General features: G+C 43.7%; 1 protein-coding gene across 1 annotated transcript in view; it reads left to right on the top strand.

The window, feature by feature from the left end:
* Window positions 1–19877, top strand: part of LOC115131492 (SLIT-ROBO Rho GTPase-activating protein 3) — a 173493-nt gene that overhangs the window by 110220 nt on the left and 43396 nt on the right. The window contains exon 18 of the mRNA XM_065001757.1: window positions 5741–5814. Within this exon, the coding sequence (XP_064857829.1) occupies window positions 5741–5814 (74 nt within the window). The remainder of the gene's footprint in view (window positions 1–5740; window positions 5815–19877) is intronic.

Genomic DNA, 19877 nt, shown 5'->3' with positions numbered 1-19877 from the left:
AGACCCTTTACTCAGTACTTTGTTGAAGCACTTTTGGCAGCGATTACAGCCTTGAGTCTTCTTGAGTATGACGCTACAAGCTTGGCACACCTGTATTTGGAGAGTTTCTCCCATTCTTCTCTGCAGATCTTCTCAAGCTCAGGTTGGATGGGGAGCGTTGCTGCACAGCTTTTTTAACTTCTTGGATATAGGGGGCGCTCTTTTAATTTATGGATAAAAAAACGTTGCCATTTTAAACAAGATATTTTGTCACGAAAAGATGCTCGACTATGCATATAATTGACAGCTTTGGAAAGAAAACACTCTGACGTTTTATATATATTATCTGTGAGTGCCACAGAACGGATGCTACAGGCGAAACCAAGATGAAACTTCAAACAGGAAATGAGCAGAATTTTTGAGGCTCTGTTTTCCATTGTCTCCTTATATGGCTGTGAATGTGCCCTGAACGAGCCTACGCTTTCTGCCGTTTGCCCAAGGTGTCTGCAGCATTGTGACGTATTTGTAGGCATATCATTGGAAGATTGGCCATAAGAGACTACATTTACCAGGTGTCCGCCCGGTGTCCGTTGTCGAAATTGGTGCGTAATCTCCAAGCTGCACGCATTCATCCATGTGATTCAGGGGAGAGAGGAGACTTCCACGAACGATATATCATCGAAGAGATATGTGAAAAACACCTTAAGGATTGATTCTAAACAACGTTTACCATGTTTCAGTCGATATTATGGAGTTAATTTGGAAAAAAGTTTGGCGTTTTGATGACTGAATTTTCAGGTTTTTTTGGTTAGCCAAACGTGATGTACAAAACGGAGCGATTTCTCCTACACAAAGAATATTTTTGGACAAACTGAACATTTGCTATCTAACTGAGAGTCTCCTCATTGAAAACATCCGAAGTTCTTCAAAGGTAAATGATTTTATTTGAATGCTTTTCTTGTTTTTGTGAAAATGTTACCCGCTCAATGCTAACGCTAAATGCTACGCTAGCTATCAATACTGTTATACAAATGCTTGTTTTGCTATGGTTGAAAAGCATATTTTGAAAATCTGAGATGACAGTGTTGTTAACAAAAGGCTAAGCTTGAGAGCTAGCATATTTATTTCATTTCATTTGCGATTTTCATGAATAGTTAACGTTGTGTTATGCTAATGAGCTGCGGGGATAATTACACTCCTGGATACAGGTTTTTTTCGTAGCTAAACGTGATGAACAAAACGGAGCGATTTGTCCTAAACAAATAATATTTTGGGAAAAACTGAACATTTGCTATCTAACTGAGAGTCTCCTCATTGAAAACATCTGAAGTTCTTCAAAGGTAAATGATTTTATTTGAATGCTTTTCTTGTTTTTGTGAAAATGTTGCATGCTGAATGCTACGCTAAATGCTACGCTAGCTATCAATAATCTTACACAAATGCTTGTTTTGCTATGGTTGAAAAGCATATTTTGAAAACCTGAGATGACAGTGTTGTTAACAAAAGGCTAAGCTTGAGAGCTAGCATATTTATTTCATTTCATTTGCGATTTTCATGAATAGTTATGGTAATGAGCTTGAGGCTGTATTCACGATCCCGGATCCGGGATGGCTAGAATCAAGAGGTTAACCAGTTGCTCCTACCCTCTACTTTTTTGAACATTTTGTTAAAAATCGCGCAACATTTCAGCGCCCTGCTACTCATGCCAGGAATATAGTACGTTCATATGGTTAGAATGTGTGGATAGGAAACCCTCGGACGTTTTTAAAACTGGTTAAGTCACGACTGTGGCTATAACATAACGTGCGTTACATCGGAAAGCGCAGGAAAACCTGATCACAGAAAATGGAAATAAATATCCTTGCGCCACTTCCAGCAATTGTTAACAGTGAGCCGAATTAGATAAGACCGAGCATTCAACTCCCACAGCATCCCCATGTTGTCTAGAGTCTTGTGAATTGAATCATCTTTGATTCTTGGTTGAACCGAAACAGGGGCACCACTTACCTCCAGTCTCCGCCCAGATCATTCTGGAAGAGCTCTCTCGTGAAATTTTTTCCAAGACGACAGCTAATGATTTTTACATCGCCTACGGATGATTTTTATCGCTTATTAACGTTTACTAATACCTAAAGTAGCATTACAAACGTATTTCGAAGTGTTTTGTGAAAGTTTATCGTCTACTTTTTGAATTTTAAAAATGACGTTACGTTGTGAAATCGCTGTTTTTTTCGTTTATCACACAGTCTACATATAACGATATCTTGGCTTTATATGGCCCGATTTAATCGAAATAAAGACCCAATAGTGTTTATGGGACATCTAGGAGTGCCAACAAAGAAGATGGTGAAAGGTAATGACTGTTTTCTATTTTATTGTGCGGTTTGTGTAACGCCGAAATGCTAATTATTTTGTTTACGTCCCCTGCTGTGCTTTTGTGTTGTAGTGTATTGGTGCATGCTATCAGATAATAGCTTCTCATGCTGTCGCCGAAAAGCATTTTAAAAATCTGACTTGTTGCCTGGATTCACAACGAGTGTAGCTTTAATTCGATACCCTGCATGTGTATTTTAATGAACTTTTGAGTTTTAACTAATACTATTAGCATTTAGCGTAGCGCATTTGCATTTCCAGAGCTCTAGTTGGGACGCAAGCGTCCCAAGTAGAAGCAAGAGGTTAAGGACTTTCCAGAAATGTTTGATTGGGTTCAAATTCAGGCTCTGGCTGGGCCAATTAAGGACATTCAGAGACTTGTCCAGAAGCCACTCCCGCTTTGTCTTGGCTGTGTACTTAGGGTGGTTGTGCTGTTGGAAGGTGAACCTGGTTTTCATCAAGGATCTCTCTGTACTTGGCTCTGTTCATCTTTTCCTCGATCCTGACTAGTCTCCCAGTCCCTGCTGCTGAATAACATCCCCACAGCATGCCCCTGCCAACCACCATACTTCACCGTAGGGATGGTGCCAGGTTTCCTCCAGACGTGACGTTTGGCATTCAGGCTAAAGAGTTCAATCTTGGTTTCATCAGACCAGAGAATCTTGTTTCTCATGGTCTGAGAGTCTTTTAATGTCCCTTTTGGCAAACTCTAACCAGGCTGTCATGTGCCTTTTACTGAGGAGTGGCTTTCGTCTGCCCACTCGACCATAAAGGCCTGATTGGTGGAGTGCTGCAGAGATGGTTGTTCTTCTGAAAGGTTCTCCCATCTCCACAGACCAAGGCCCTTCTCCCCTGATTGCTCAGTTTGGCCGGGCAGCCAGCTCTAGGAAGAGTCTTGGTGGCTCCAAACTTCTTCCATTTATTAAGAATGATGGAGGCCACTGTGTTCTTGGGGACCTTCAGTGCTGCAGGCATTTTATGGTACCCTTCCCCAGATCTGTCTCAAATCAAATTTTATTAGTCACATGCGCCGAATACAAAAAGTGTAGACCTTACAGTGAAATGCTTACTTACGAGCCCCTAACCAATAATGCAGTTTCAAAAAAATATGGATAAGAATAAGAAATAAAAGTAACAAGTAATTAAAGAGCAGCAGTAAAATAACAATGGCGAGACAATATACAGGGGGGTACCGATACAGAGTCAATGTGCGGGGGCACCGGTTAGTTGAGGTAATATGTACATGTAGGTAAGAGGTATTAAAGTGACTATACATAGATGACAACTGAGAGTAGCAGTGGTGTAAAAAGGGGGTGGGGGGGCACTGCAAATAGTCTGGGTAGCCATTTGACTAGATGTTCAGGAGTATTATGGCTTGGGGGTAGAAGCTGTTTAGAAGCCTCTTGGACCTATACTTGGCGCTCCTGCACCGCTTGCCGTGCGGTAGCAGAGGGAACAGTCTATGACTAGGGTGATGATTTGCAAGCCCTGCCACATCCGGCGGGCATCAGAGCTGGTGTAGTACGATTCGATATTAGTCCTGTATTGACGCATTGCCTGTTTGATGGTTCGTCGGAGGGCATAGCGGGATTTCTTATAAGCTTCCAGGTTAGAGTCCCGCTCCTTGAAAGCGGCTGCTCTAGCCTTAAGCTCAGTGCGGATCCTGCCTGTAATCCATGGGTTCTGGTTGGGGTATGTACTTAGGGTCACTGTGGCGACGACGCCATCGATACCCTTATTGATGAAGCCAATGACTGATGTGGTATACTCCTCAATGCCATCGGAGGAATCCCGGAACATATTCCAGTCTGTGCTAGAAAAACAGTCCTGTAGTTTAGCATCTGCTTCCTTTGACCACTTTTTTATTGATCTAGTCACACGTGACACTTAGTGCCAGCCTCTGACTGTGGTGATATGTAAACAGCTTACAAAAATAAATAGACTGCCGCCCCTTGTCTTACCAGACGCCGCTGTTCTATCCTGCCGGTACATCGTATAACCAGCCAGCTGTATGTTGATGTTGTCGTCGTTCAGCCACGACTCCGTGAAGCATAAGATGTTACAGTTTTTAATGTCTTGTTGGTTGTTTAATCTTGCGCGTAACTCGTCAATTTTATTGTCCAAAGATTAAACGTTTGCTAGCAGAATGGAGGGAAGTGGGGGTTTATTCGATCGCCTACGAATTCTCAGAAGGCAGATCACGGGTATCGGGCCTGTTCCCAAGGAAGCAGTGCATCCTTCGCGTCCGGCTCGTCAGAGTCGTGAAAGGAAAAAAACGATTCTGCTAGTCCGTGGTGAGTAATCGCAGTCCTGATTTCTAGAAGTTATTTTCGGTCATAAGAGACGGTAGCAGCAACATTATGTACAAAAGAAGTTTAAAAAGAAGTTACAAACAACGCAAATAAACTAACAAAAAAAACACAATCGGCTGGGGGCATGTAAAACTGTACCATCTTACTCTGAGCTTTACGGACAATTCTTTTGACCTCATGGCTTGGTTTTTGCTCTGACATGCACTGTCAACTTTATATAGACAGGTGTGTTCCTTTCCAAATAATGTACAATCAATTGAATTTACCACAGGTGGACACCAATCAAGTTTTAGAAACATCTCAAGGATGATCAATGGAAACAGGATACACCTCAGCTCAATTTCGAGTCTCATAGCAAAGGGTCTGAATACTTATGCAAAGAAGGTATTTCTGTTTTTTATTTTTAATACATAATTTAATGAATAATTATGTGTAGATTGATGAGGGAAAACAATTATTTTATCAATTTTAGAATAAGGGTGTAACGTAACAAAATGTGGAAAAAGTCAATGGGTCTGAATACATTCCGAAGTCACTGTATGTACATGTAAACAGGTGTAAAACTGACAGAACTGCACAGTAAATACAGTAGTAAATAGTAGCAGCAACATATGTGGTGATTGTGTGTGTGCATGTGTGAGTGTGTGAGTGTATGTGGGGGTGTCAATATGTGTGTGTGTGTGTGTGTGTGTGTGTGTGTGTGTATGTATGTCTTTGTACTATATTTGTACTATTACACAGATGCCAATAATACTGTTTGGGAATGTTTAACATATCAAAACTCACAGAGATGGCCAACAAGATAGCGTGCATCAATATGCATATTTTTCGTAGTTAAATTAATCCCTTACCTTGAGCTGGTCCAACTATAACGTGTACTACTTCCTAGAGAAATATGCTGATATAAATTTCCCCTACTTCAATGAATCCCTCACTTGGTAGTGATCCAAGTATGACCTGTAACTCATCTTTACTGGAGAAGGCATTAGTTTTAGACCCTGTAACCTATGCAAGTGTTGTGGGTGTGTCTGAGTTGACCATTGACTGACTGTCCATCTCTCTCTCTGTGTCCACAGTGACAGCCCCCACAGTGAGCCAGGCACAATCGATGAGGCTGACAACGGGACTGAGCCACACACCAGTGATGACGGTCAGTAACATGGGGTTCCTTTACTCCTTCAGACACGCTGTAGAGGAACGGTGTGGGTGATTGATTAAGATAAAATGTGAAAAACTCCTGAAGCTTGTGCTGTTTCCCTTGCTTTCCTGCTGTTGTCTTAAGTTTTATTACTCTGTGGGTTGTGTTAGTTTTTGTAACTGAACTGCTGTTTATCCTGCTGTGGTTCTTACATGCTGACTAGACCGGGCGTGAGTGTACTTCCGCCATTGTGCGAATGTTGATTTTGTCCACCCACACAAGACGCGACCTGGACACAAAGGTTGAAATATCAAAACGAACTCTGAACCAACTATATTAATTTGGGGACAGGTTGAAAAACATTAAACATTTATGGCAATTTAGCTAGCTAGCTTGCTGTTGCTAGCTAATTTGTCCTGGGATATAAACATTGGGTTATTATTTTACCTGAAATGGACAAGGTCCTCTACTCCGACAATTCATCCACAGATAAAAGGGTAAACCAAGTTCGTATTTAGTAATCTCTCCTCCTTCAGGCTTCTTCTTCTTCTTCTTTTGATTTTATATGGCAGTTGGCAACCAACTTTAAAGTGCATTACCACCACCAACTGAACTGGAGTGTGTACCTCAGCTCATCTTTTAATCACCCACGTGGGTAAATGCTCCTAAAAACCAATGAGGAGATGTGAGAGGCCGGACTTTCAGCGCGTCAAGCTTCACAAGTTCTATTTTAGCGCCTGGCTACGCAGACGCTCGTTGATGCGCGCGAGCAGTGTGGATGCAATGATTGATTTACATGTATGTGTACATTTATTTTGCAACTCTCTCGCACGTAATGCTCGTGTGGTCATCATGTTAGTCATGGTGCTAGACATGATTATAATCTACTAAAGTATGACATAACAGCATAGCCTGTGCTGTCTATGTTAATGATGGAAGGTTGGTTGTGTCTGGTAGCCCTGCTGTCTGTCTGTCTGTCTCCCCCCCAGGCAGCAGTGGCTCTGCTGTGCATTGCAGCTCAGTGTGTCTGGACTGGACCTCCCATTATAATAGAGATCAGATGCAGAAACCGCCAATGTACTGTAGCCGTGGTATATAGAGGATGTAATTCATGTAATGAGATGTTCAGTATTAAAGTGGTTAGACAGACCAGGGGCAGTGATTTATCTATGGACCACAATGTCCCCCATAGAGATGGACAGATTGATCTGTAATATCAGTAACAACAGCAGATACATTTACATTTACATTTACGTCATTTAGCAGACGCTCTTATCCAGAGCGACTTACAAATTGGTGCTTTCACCTTATGACATCCAGTGGAACAGCCACTTTACAATAGTGCATCTAGGTCTTTAAGGGGGGAGGGGGAGAAGGATTACTTTATCCTATCCTAGGTATTCCTTAAAGAGGTGGGGTTTCAGGTGTCTCCGGAAGGTGGTGATTGACTCCGCTGTCCTGGCGTCGTGAGGGAGTTTGTTCCACCATAGGGGGGCCAGAGCAGCGAACAGTTTTGACTGGGCTGAGCGGGAACTGTACTTCCTCAGTGGTAGGGAGGCGAGCAGGCCAGAGGTGGATGAACGCAGTGCCCTTGTTTGGGTGTAGGGCCTGATCAGAGCCTGGAGGTAGTGAGGTGCCGTTCCCTCACAGCTCCGTAGGCAAGCACCATGGTCTTGTAGCGGATGCGAGCTTCAACTGGAAGCCAGTGGAGAGAGCGGAGGAGCGGGGTGACGTGAGAGAACTTGGGAAGGTTGAACACCAGACGGGCTGCGGCGTTCTGGATGAGTTGTAGGGGTTTAATGGCACAGGCAGGGAGCCCAGCCAGCAGCGAGTTGCAGTAATCCAGACGGGAGATGACAAGTGCCTGGATTAGGACCTGCGCCGCTTCCTGTGTGAGGCAGGGTCGTACTCTGCGGATGTTGTAGAGCATGAACCTACAGGAACGGGCCACCGCCTTGATGTTATTTGAGAACGACAGGGTGTTGTCCAGGATCACGCCAAGGTTCTTAGCGCTCTGGGACGAGGACACAATGGAGTTGTCAACCGTGATGGCGAGATCATGGAACGGGCAGTCCTTCCCGGGAGGAAGAGCAGCTCCGTCTTGCCGAGGTTCAGCTTGAGGTGATGATCCGTCATCCACACTGATATGTCTGCCAGACATGCAGAGATGCGATTCGCCACCTGGTCGTCAGAAGGGGGAAAGGAGAAGATTAATTGTGTGTCGTCTGCATAGCAATGATAGGAGAGACCATGTGAGGTTATGACAGAGCCAAGTGACTTGGTGTATAGCGAGAATAGGAGAGGGCCTAGAACAGAGCCCTGGGGGACACCAGTGGTGAGAGCACGTGGTGAGGAGACGGATTCTCGCCACGCCACCTGGTAGGAGCGACCTGTCAGGTAGGACGCAATCCAGCGTGGGCCGCGCCGGAGATGCCCAACTCGGAGAGGGTGGAGAGGAGGATCTGATGGTTCACAGTATCGAAGGCAGCCGATAGGTCTAGAAGGATGAGAGCAGAGGAGAGAGAGTTAGCTTTAGCAGTGCGGAGCGCCTCCGTGATACAGAGAAGAGCAGTCTCAGTTGAATGACTAGTCTTGAAACCTGACTGATTTGGATCAAGAAGGTCATTCTGAGAGAGATAGCGGAGAGCTGGCCAAGGACGGCACGTTCAAGAGTTTTGGAGAGAAAAGAAAGAAGGGATACTGGTCTGTAGTTGTTGACATCGGAGGGATCGAGTGTAGGTTTTTTCAGAAGGGGTGCAACTCTCGCTCTCTTGAAGACGGGAGGGACGTAGCCAGCGGTCAGGGATGAGTTGATGAGCGAGGTGAGGTAAGGGAGAAGGTCACCGGAGATGGTCTGGAGAAGAGAGGAGGGGATAGGGTCAAGCGGGCAGGTTGTTGGGCGGCCGGCCGTCACAAGACGCGAGATGTCATCTGGAGAGAGAGGGAGAAAGAGGTCAGAGCACAGGGTAGGGCAGTGTGAGCAGAACCAGCGGTGTCGTTTGACTTAGCAAACGAGGATCGGATGTCGTCGACCTTCTTTTCAAAATGGTTGACGAAGTCATCTGCAGAGAGGGAGGAGGGGGAGGGGGAGGAGGATTCAAGAGGGAGGAGAAGGTGGCAAAGAGCTTCCTAGGGTTAGAGGCAGATGCTTGGAATTTAGAGTGGTAGAAAGTGGCTTTAGCAGCAGAGACAGAGGAGGAAAATGTAGAGAGGAGGGAGTGAAAGGATGCCAGGTCTGCAGGGAGGCGAGTTTTCCTCCATTTCCGCTCGGCTGCCCGGAGCCCTGTTCTGTGAGCTCGCAATGAGTCGTCGAGCCACGGAGCGGGAAGGGAGGACCGAGCCGGCCTGGAGGATAGGGGACATAGAGAGTCAAAGGATGCAGAAAGGGAGGAGAGGAGGGTTGAGGAGGCAGAATCAGGAGATAGGTTGGAGAAGGTTTGAGCAGAGGGAAGAGATGATAGGATGGAAGAGGAGAGAGTAGCGGGGAGAGAGAGCGAAGGTTGGGACGGCGCGATACCATCCGAGTAGGGGCAGTGTGGGAAGTGTTGGATGAGAGCGAGAGGGAAAAGGATACAAGGTAGTGGTCGGAGACTTGGAGGGGAGTTGCAATGAGGTTAGTGGAGGAACAGCATCTAGTAAAGATGAGGTCGAGCGTATTGGCTGCCTTGTGAGTAGGGGGAAGGTGAGAGGGTGAGGTCAAAAGAGGAGAGGAGTGGAAAGAAGGAGGCAGAGAGGAATGAGTCAAAGGTAGACGTGGGGAGGTTAAAGTCGCCCAGAACTGTGAGAGGTGAGCCGTCCTCAGGAAAGGAGCTTATCAAGGCATCAAGCTCATTGATGAACTCTCCGAGGGAACCTGGAGGGCGATAAATGATAAGGATGTTAAGCTTGAAAGGGCTGGTAACTGTGACAGCATGGAATTCAAAGGAGGCGATAGACAGATGGGTAAGGGGAGAAAGAGAGAATGACCACTTGGGAGAGATGAGGATCCCGGTGCCACCACCCCGCTGACCAGAAGCTCTCGGGGTGTGCGAGAGCACGTGGGCGGACGAAGAGAGAGCAGTAGGAGTAGCGGTGTTGTCTGTGGTGATCCATGTTTCCGTCAGAGCCAAGAAGTCGAGGGACTGGAGGGAGACATAGGCTGAGATGAACTCTGCCTTGTTGGCCGCAGATCGGCAGTTCCAGAGGCTACCGGAGACCTGGAACTCCACGTGGGTCGTGCGCGCTGGGACCACCAGATTAGGGTGGCTGCGGCCATGCGGTGTGGAGCGTTTGTATGGTCTGTGCAGAGAGGAGAGAACAGGGATAGACAGACACATAGTTGACAGGCTAGAGAAGAGGCTACGCTAATGCAGAGGAGATTGGAATGACAAGTGGACTACACGTCTCGAATGTTCAGAAAGTTAAGCTTACGTAGCAAGAATCTAATTGACTAAAATGATTAAAATGATAGAGTACTGCTGGGGTAGGCTAGCTGCGTTGTTGACACTACCCTAATCAAGTCGTACCGTTGAGTGTGAAGTTTCTACAATGCTGCTTATCGGGAGCTAGCTGGCTAGCTAGCAGTGTTGGTTACGTTGCGTAGGAGAACGACAATAGCTGGCTAGCTAACCTAGAAAATCGCTCTAGACTACACAATTATCTTTGAAACAAAGACGGCTATGTAGCTAGCTATGTAGCTAGCTACGATCAAACAAATCACACCGTTGGGACTGAAATGAAATGAAGTGAAAAAGTGATACTACCTGTGGAGCGACGGAATGCGACCGAATGCGAAAGTTCTATTCAGTAGACGTTGGCTGGCTATTGGCTAGCTAGGAGTGTCTCCTACGTTAAGGACGACAAAATAGCTGGCTAGCTAACCTCGGTGAATTAAGATAATCACTCTAAGACTACACACTCTAAGCTACACAATTATCTTGGATACTTAGACAGCAAAGACAACTATGTAGCTATCTAATACTACACTAATCAAGTCGTTCGGTTGAGTGTGATAGTTACTACAGTGCTACGGTAGCCGGTGAACGTATGCTAGCTGCTAGGCAGATAGGAGGGCGACGAAATACGATAATAACGCAATTATCACTCTAAGACTCCACACTCTAAGCTACACAATTATCTTGGATACGAAGACAGCAAAGACAACTATGTAGCTAGCTATGTAGCTAGCTAACACTACACTAATCACGACGTTCAGTTGAGTGTGATAGTACTACAGTGCTACCGTAGACGGTGAACGTGTTGGACAGATAGGAGACGACGAAATACGATAATTACGCAATTATCTTTGATACAACGACGACTATGTAGCTAGCTAAGAGGAAATTGCTAAGATTAGACAAATCAGACCGTTGTACTATAATGAAATGTAATGAAATGTAATGAAAAAGTTATACAACCTGCAGACCGAAGCGCGGATGCGACCAGGTACATCGCTACTATTACAGAACAGGTGTATCGTAGATTTTATAGAGCTGATGAGCAGTTGATATAAGGTTATAAAAGGTTGTTTTAACCCTTTACACTCACATACTGGATTCAATAGTAACACTCATACCGTATACGGGTTGAAAATGGCAGATTTAGTCATTGATAAGCGCCTCAATTGGAACTCAGTGGCTGTACATTAACATACTATATATGGTATCAGAACTCAGGCTGTCCACTTTACAGTGCTGTATGGGATTCAACTGACAGCTGTTCTAAATGTGTGTACTATCAAGCGCAACAAACTCGGACATGACTGCACTCACGACTCAATTTCAATGCTCACCAAAATTACAATCTGTTTGTCTGCAGTGCCTTGTGAAGCCTAACAATGTAAGATTGTATTTTATAGCTTAGGTAGTCATGTTGGGAATAGAACAAGCTTTCTAATAATGCCCTCCTGACCCAGATTGAGATTTATAATGGGAAATTTTTGCGTTGCGTAAACAACAACAGTAATTGTGTGATGGTGGGGATGCAAGGCTGTGTTCCAAACAAAAAAACTGCTTCAATTCCTTAAAGGCAAAGCCAGGAGAGCTCAAAAAAGCACTTTATATTTTAAGGCTATTTCCTTGAATCACAAAAGTGCATTGAAATTGCTTACGGTGGGGGCGCTAGAGAGCTTGCTATGGAGTAGACGTGCTTTGCTAGTGCTCCGCTCTATTTTGAAACAAATGAGTATTTATCTTAACCTCTCACAACCTATAACTTCAAACAAATATGACAAAGGGAAAAGGCACCAAAAAAGGGGGCGCTAAACAAGATCATTTGAATGAGATAGACAACGAACCAATTTCAACGTCGCCGACTCGCGAGGAGTTAGCTGAAGAGGCTAGCTTCCAAGAGTTCCCCACAGATCCTACTCAAAGTGACAGACAGTGGGGCAAAAAAGTATTTAGTCAGCCACCAATTGTGCATGTTCTCCCACTTAAAAAGATGAGAGAGGCCTGTAATTTTCATCATAGGTACACTTCAACTATGACAGACGAAATGAGGGAAAAAAAATCCAGAAAATCACATTGTAGGCATTCTGGCTCTCACAGACCTTCTTTAACCTCTTAAGTCGGCCCGACACGCATGCGTCCCATCTAGCCATCTGGAAATGCAAATGCGCTACGCTAAATGCTAATAGCACTCGTTAAAACTCAAACGTTCATTAAAACACACATGCAGGGTACTGAATTAAAGCTACACTCGTTGTGAATCCAGCCAACAAGTCAGATTTTTTAAATGCTTTTCGGCGAAAGCATGAGAAGCTATTATCTGATAGCATGCAACACCCCAAAATACCTGAAGGGGACGTAAACAAAATAATTAGCATAGCCGGCGCTACACAAAACGCAGAAATAAAATATAAAACATTCATTACCTTTGACGATCTTCTTTGTTGGCACTCCTAGATGTCCCATAAACATCACTATTGGGTCTTTTTTTCGATTAAATCGGTCCATATATACCCTAAATATCGATCTATGAAGAGTGTGTGATCCAGGAAAAAACACCGTTTTAAAACGCAACTTCATTTTTTTTTATTAAAAAAGTTGACGATAAACTTTCACAAAACACTTCGAAATACTTTTGTAATCCAACTTTAGGTATTAGCAAACGTAAATAATCTATCAAATTGATCACAGGGCGATGTGTATTCAATAGCTCCACGTCTTGAAATCATGTTCGGAAATTTCTCATTCAAAACATCCTGTCGGAGACCGGAAGGAATGGGCTCTCTCTCACTCGTTTGACCAAGAAACAAAGCCCAGGCAATTGACAAGACTGGCGACATCGTGTGGAAGATGTAGGACTTGCAATCTCAGCCCCATGTAATTTGCTTTCCAATAGACAATACATGCAAGTGGCGCATTGATATATTTTCCAGTTTTCAGTGATCAGTTTTTCTTGCGCTTTTCGATGAAACACACGTTATGTTATAGTCACAGCCGTGATTTAACCAGTTTTAGAAACGTCAGAGTGTTTTCTATCCACACATACTAATCATATGCATATACTATATAACTGACTTGCCTAGTAAAATAAAGGTAAAAAAAGTTTTAAAATAAAAATAAAAAATGTGAAAAAAGACACTTATGACTCTTATGACTCCGACAACACATTTTTTCAGATACCTCCAAATCAGGAATTTCTGAAGGACACATATCCCACAGTATGGCATGAAGCCAAATAGTCCTACATTAAATAGCTTGATCCTTGTCAAACCCCATTCAAAAGGGTCGGTCTCTAGACTGTATGATGTGCTACAGGCCCACATAGAGGTATCCACAGACACCATTGAAAGGGCTTGGGAACAAGAACTTGGGTCAGAAATCTCAGATGAGGACTGGGTAGAAGCTCTCAGGAATATAAACCACAGTTCAGCGAATGCCAGACACAACCTTGTACAGTTTAAGGTGATACAAAGGTTACATTACTCAAAAGTGAAACTGCATAAAATATTCCCGGACACCTCACCACTGTGTGAGAGGTGCAAGCAGGATGAGGGGATGTTGACCCACTTATTCTGGACATGTCCTAAGTTAAATGCTTATTGGGCTCTCATTTTTGATTACTTATCTAAAGCCTTTGATAGAGTTCTAGCCCCAGACCCATTGACCGCTCTGTTTGGTACAGTTGATGGGAATAACCGGGAAGGGAAAGCTGTATCTCTTTGTACTCTATTAGCCAAAAGGCTCATATTGCAATTTTGGAAATTGGAGACTGTACCTACCTTTAAAATGTGGTTACAGGATTTAGGGAATGTAATACATATGGAAAAGATTCGATACAATACCTCCAATAGAAGTCCAGTGTTTTACAAAATATGGCAGCCGATACTGGATAAATGGTCTAGTCCCGCTTCATAACTGGGTTGACGATCTGCTGCTACTCTGTGCTGTACTCCACTCAATATTTATTTTTGGCTTAACCTCTTGAACCTCTGGGGGCGTTCCCGTTTTTTAAACAAGATATTTTGTCACGAAAAGATGCTCGACTATGCATATAATTGACAGATTTGGAAAGAAATCACTCTGACGTTTCCAAAACTGCAAAGATATTGTCTGTGAGTGCCACAGAACTAATGCTACAGGCGAAACCAAGATGAAATTTCATACAGGAAGTGAGCCAGATTTTGAATGCGCTGTGTTCCAATGTCTCCTTATATGGCTGTGAATGCGCAAGGAATGAGCCTACACTTTCTGTCATTTCTCCAAGGTGTTTGCAGCATTGTGACGTATTTGTAGGCATATCATTGGAAAATTTACCATAAGAGACTACATTTACCAGGTGTCCGCTCGGTGTCCTCCGTCGAAACTATTGCGTAATCTCCAGGTGCGTGCATTTTTCCATTTTGAACAGAGGAGAAACCAAACTGCCACGAGTGATTTATCATCGAATAGATATGTGAAAAACACCTTGAGGATTGATTCTAAACAACGTTTGCCATGTTTCCGTCGATATTATGGAGTTAATTTGGAAAAAAGTTTGCGCTGTAATGACTGAATTTTCAGGGTTTTTTCTAAGCCAAACGTGATGAACAAAAACGGAGCGATTTCTCCTACACAAATAATATTTTTGGAAAAACTGAACATTTGCTATCTAACTGAGAGTCTCCTCATTGAAAACATCCGAAGTTCTTCAAAGGTAAATGATTTTATTTGAATGCTTTTCTTGTTTTTGTGAAAATGTTGCCTGCTGAATGCTAGGCTTAATGCTATGCTAGCTATCAATACTCTTACACAAATGCTTGTGTAGCTATGGTTGAAAAGCATTTTTTGAAAATCTGAGATGACAGTGTTGTTAACAAAAGGCTAAGCTTGTGAGCCAATATATTTATTTCATTTAATTTGTGAATTTGATGAATAGTTAACGTTGCGTTATGGTAATGAGCTTGAGGCTATAATTTCGCTCCCGGATACGGGATTGCTCGTCGCAACAGGTTAACTACACTGCTTGTAATGACTATATGCTGTCTTCTTATACATGTACCACCTAATAGGATTTTGTTTTATTTTGTGTATGTGTGAGTTAAGGTTTGTTTTGTCCTCTAAATTGGCCGTCCCATTCAACAGTACAATCAATGTCATTGTTAGTATTGCTGTCTTTTTTATTTCATTTTTTATTGGAAAATAATAAACATATTATTTTTAAAAGGAAATTGCTTACGGTACTGTGCACACTTTGGAGAGATGTGTGTGGCCACTTCGAGACACCGGTTAAACCTCTCACGCAAACCCGTTTTTTCTTATGTTGCACCTACCCCAAAATGTCCATGAATATTATTATTATGTTACTGAATGTATCCAGAGTATTTTCAGATTTCGTAATTGACAAATGCTGCAAAAAGTACAGTAAATGTAAAATGCACATAAAATGAACGGTGTAATGTTTGGATTCAGTTTTGTGTCAGTTGAACTGTTGTGTCCTCACCTTTGGTCGGATAATTTCCCCATAATCTCCAAACGGTTCTCTTTGAATTGCTACCATGGTCAAGCGTATGTATGCCTTTTATAGTTCTTTGTTAGAAACATTTCAATTTCCATGAGGGTAAAGGGTTAAGGTTGTATGTGGTTGTTTCGAAGCTGTGATAGATATCCACTACCAGTCAAAAGTTCTCGAACACCTACTCATTCAAGGGTTTTTCTTTATTTTTACTATTTTCTACATTGTATAATAATAGTGAATTCATTAAAACTATGAAATAACAAATATGTAATCATGTACTAACCAAAAAAGTGTTAAACAAATCAAAATATATTTTATATTTGAGATTCTTCAAATAGCCCCCCTTTGGCTTGATGCCAGCTTTGCGTACTCTTGGCATTCTCTCAACCAGCTTCATGAGGTAGTCACCTGGAATGCATTTCAATTATGGACATTAGACCGGTGGAAATGTATTCCTTGGTCTGGAGTCCAAATTGTAGATTTTCGGTTCCAACCATTGTGTCTTTGTGAGACGCGGTGTGGGTGAACGCAGGATCTCCGCATGTGTATTTCCCACTGTAAAGCATGGAGGAGGAGGTATGGGTGTGCGTGGTTTGCTGGTGACACTGATTTATTTAGAATTCAAGGCACACTTAACCAGCGTGGCTACCACATCATTCTGCAGCGATATGCCATCCCATGTGGTTTGCGCTTAGTGGGATTATCATTTGTTTTTCAACAGGACAATGACACAACATACCCACAGGCTGTGTAAGGGCCCTTTTATCAAGAAGGAGAGTGATGGAGTGCTGCATCAGATGACCTGGCCTCCACAATCCCTTGACCTCAACCAAATTGAAATGGTTTTGGATGAGTCGAACCTCAGAATGAAGGAAAAGCAGCCAACAAATGCTCAGCATATGTGGGAACTCCTTCAAGACTGTTGGAAAAGCATTCCAGGTGAAGAGGGTTGAGAGAATGCAAAAGAGTGTGCAAAGCTGTCATCAAGTCAACGGGTGGCTATTTGAAGAAAATGTTTGATTTGTTTAACACTTTTTTGGTTACTACATGATTCCATATGTGTTATTTCAGTTTTGATGTAGAAAATAGTAAAAAATTAAGAAAAAACCCTTGAATGAGTAGATGTTCTAAAATGTTTGACCGGTAGTGTAGACTCTGTTGATATTTGTGTTTGTGTTTTCTTTAGACTGAAGGAGAGAACTAGGCACAGCTCAGATAGACTGTGACAAGATGTAATAATAAATAGACATGAAACAAAGCAAAAACAGCGTCTGGACAAGAGAAACAAAACAACATCACTGCAAACATGGGGATGAATCTGAGGAAGTGACAGGTATAGCGGAGGCAATCAATGACTTGATTGAGTCCAATGAAGCGCTGGTGCGCGTAACGATGGTGACAGGTGTGCGTAATGATGAGCAGCCTGGCGACCTCGAGCGCCAGAGAGGGGGCGTGGGAGCAGACGTGACATAGGGATGCACAGGAACACATCATGCTTCAAACCTGAGACAAGGCTGTGTGTTGGCAACCTCCATCTCTCTCTTATTCTCTCTCTCTCGATCTCTCGCTCTCTCTCGCTCTCTCTCTCTCTCTCTCTATCCCTCTCTCTCCCATGTAGCTCTCTCTCTATATATCCCTCTCTCTCCTGTCCTTTGCTCTCTCTTTGTTCAGCGATAATAAACGGGTCCCATGCTCAGAGCCCTGACAGAATAATTGGGCTAAATGCACTCAGAAAACCAAAACACGAGTAACAACACCAGAGATGCTATCTGCTAGCTCTCAATGGGCAGGCCCATACTGTACTATTCTTGGCTAAGCTAGGCTAGGCTAGGGTAAACCTATCAGGAAAGGGGGATACCTAGTCAGTTATACAACTGAATTGCATTCAACTGAAATTTGTCTTCCGCATTTAAACCAACCCCTCTGAATCAGAGAGGTGGGGGGGGCTGCCTTAATCGACATCCATGTCATCAGCGCCCGGGGAACAGCCCCATCTGTAGTGATGGGTGTGTTGATAATGAGTGATGACACCCTCCTCAGCCTTCTGAACCAAACAGCAGGACAAAGGCTGACTGCCCCCCACAGCTCCGCCTGCAGAGAGGTGGGAGGAGAGTACAGAGGCACAGCCAGGCAGGGCATGGCTCTTGGCGCTGCATCGCGATCTCCCACTGTTTAATTAGTGTGCTTGGAGGGAATGAGAGTCACATGGTCCTGTCTTGGCTCTTCTCAGACCTGAGGCGATGCCGTCCTCCTCAGTCTGGCCCTCACACTGGGTGTAGAGACATGGTCCTACAGCCCGACACAGCAACACTTTCTGGCTGAATCTAGAACATGAGGTCATTAGAAATACTATAAAACCACATTGTGGGCCTAGTTTGACTGTTGTGGCCATCAGCTTGTGTTTTTATTCTGAGTATTTGCTCTTGTTTAGAGAGAAACTGTGAGTTATATTGTGATGATCACAGGGATCTTACCCTCACTGCAGACAGGCAGACATGTTATTTTGTTTTTGAGGAGGTGAAAGAGCTCTATTTAACGAGGGGGACAAAGATAGACAATGTTACCCTGCCACGTTCTTCTGTCTCCCCCCTTTCCTCTTCCTCTCTCCTCCTCCTTATCCTTAACCTCCTCCTACTCCATCTCATCTTCCTCCTATTTTCTCCTTATCCTCCTCCTCTTCCTCCTTTTATCTCCATGTCACTGTAGGTCATTTCACCCCTGGATGGAGCTCCTAATGGAACTGATTGGGCTTTCTGGTTGACTTGGAAATCTCCTACTGGGAGACAATTGATTTTATACATGTGTTTAACCCCGACTGACCCCTGGTCTCTGTCTGTTTGGTCTGGCCCATAGACACACAGTGAGCTGTGGCTGTAGTACAAGTGGTCAAGGGCAGTCCTGCCATGTACACACACACCCTCCTCCCTAACAGGGAAATCTGACAGCCTGGAGACTAGATTCCTTTTTCATTTTGAACACTCACTACATGTGCATATCTGTATTTGTATTTATTCTGGATCCCCATTAGTTCCTGCCAAGGCAGTAGCTACTCTTCCTGGGGTTTATTCTGGATCCCCATTAGTTCCTGCCAAGGCAGTAGCTACTCTTCCTGGGGTTTATTCTGGATCCCCATTAGTTCCTGCCAAGACAGTAGCTACTCTTCCTGGGGTTTATTCTGGATCCCCATTAGTTCCTGCCAAGGCAGTAGCTACTCTTCCTGGGGTTTATTCTGGATCCCCATTAGTTCCTGCCAAGGCAGTAGCTACTCTTCCTGGGGTTTATTCTGGATCCCCATTAGTTCCTGCCAAGGCAGTAGCTACTCTTCCTGGGGTTTATTCTGGATCCCCATTAGTTCCTGCCAAGGCAGTAGCTACTCTTCCTGGGGTTTATTCTGGATCCCCATTAGTTCCTGCCAAGGCAGTAGCTACTCTTCCTGGGGTTTATTCTGGATCCCCATTAGTTCCTGCCAAGGCAGTAGCTACTCTTCCTGGGGTTTATTCTGGATCCCCATTAGTTCCTGCCAAGGCAGTAGCTACTCTTCCTGGGGTTTATTCTGGATCCCCATTAGTTCCTGCCAAGGCAGTAGCTACTCTTCCTGGGGTTTATTCTGGATCCCCATTAGTTCCTGCCAAGGCAGTAGCTACTCTTCCTGGGATCCAAACACATTAAAGGAACTTACTGTACATCGCACATAAATCAAAAGATAAACCAGTACATCATATTACATCATTACCCCACTACATATCTACAATACAAAATGTACAATACCACCATACAACAATATTACGATGTACGTGTGTGTAGAGTGCTAGCGTTTGTGTGTGTATGCATGTGTCTGTACCTGTGTGTGTGTCTCTTCACAGTCCCCGCTTTTCCATAAGGTGTATTTTTTATCTGCTTTTTAAATCTGATTCTACTACATCAGTTACATTATGTCGCATAGAGTTCCATGTAGTCATGGCTCTATGTAGTACTGTGCACCTCCCATAGTATGTTCTGGACTTGAGTAATGTGAAGAGACCTCTGGTGGCATGTCTTGTGAGGTATGCATTGGTGTCTGAGCTGTGTGCTAGTAGTTCAAACAGACAGTTCGGTCCATTCAGGTTGCCAACACTTCTTACAAATACAAGTATTGATGAAGTCTCTCCTCTATG

Source organism: Oncorhynchus nerka, linkage group LG2 (assembly GCF_034236695.1).
Source record: "Oncorhynchus nerka isolate Pitt River linkage group LG2, Oner_Uvic_2.0, whole genome shotgun sequence".
NCBI classification, from domain to species: Eukaryota; Metazoa; Chordata; class Actinopteri; order Salmoniformes; family Salmonidae; genus Oncorhynchus; species Oncorhynchus nerka.
This window is presented reverse-complemented; position numbering and strand designations above follow the sequence as displayed.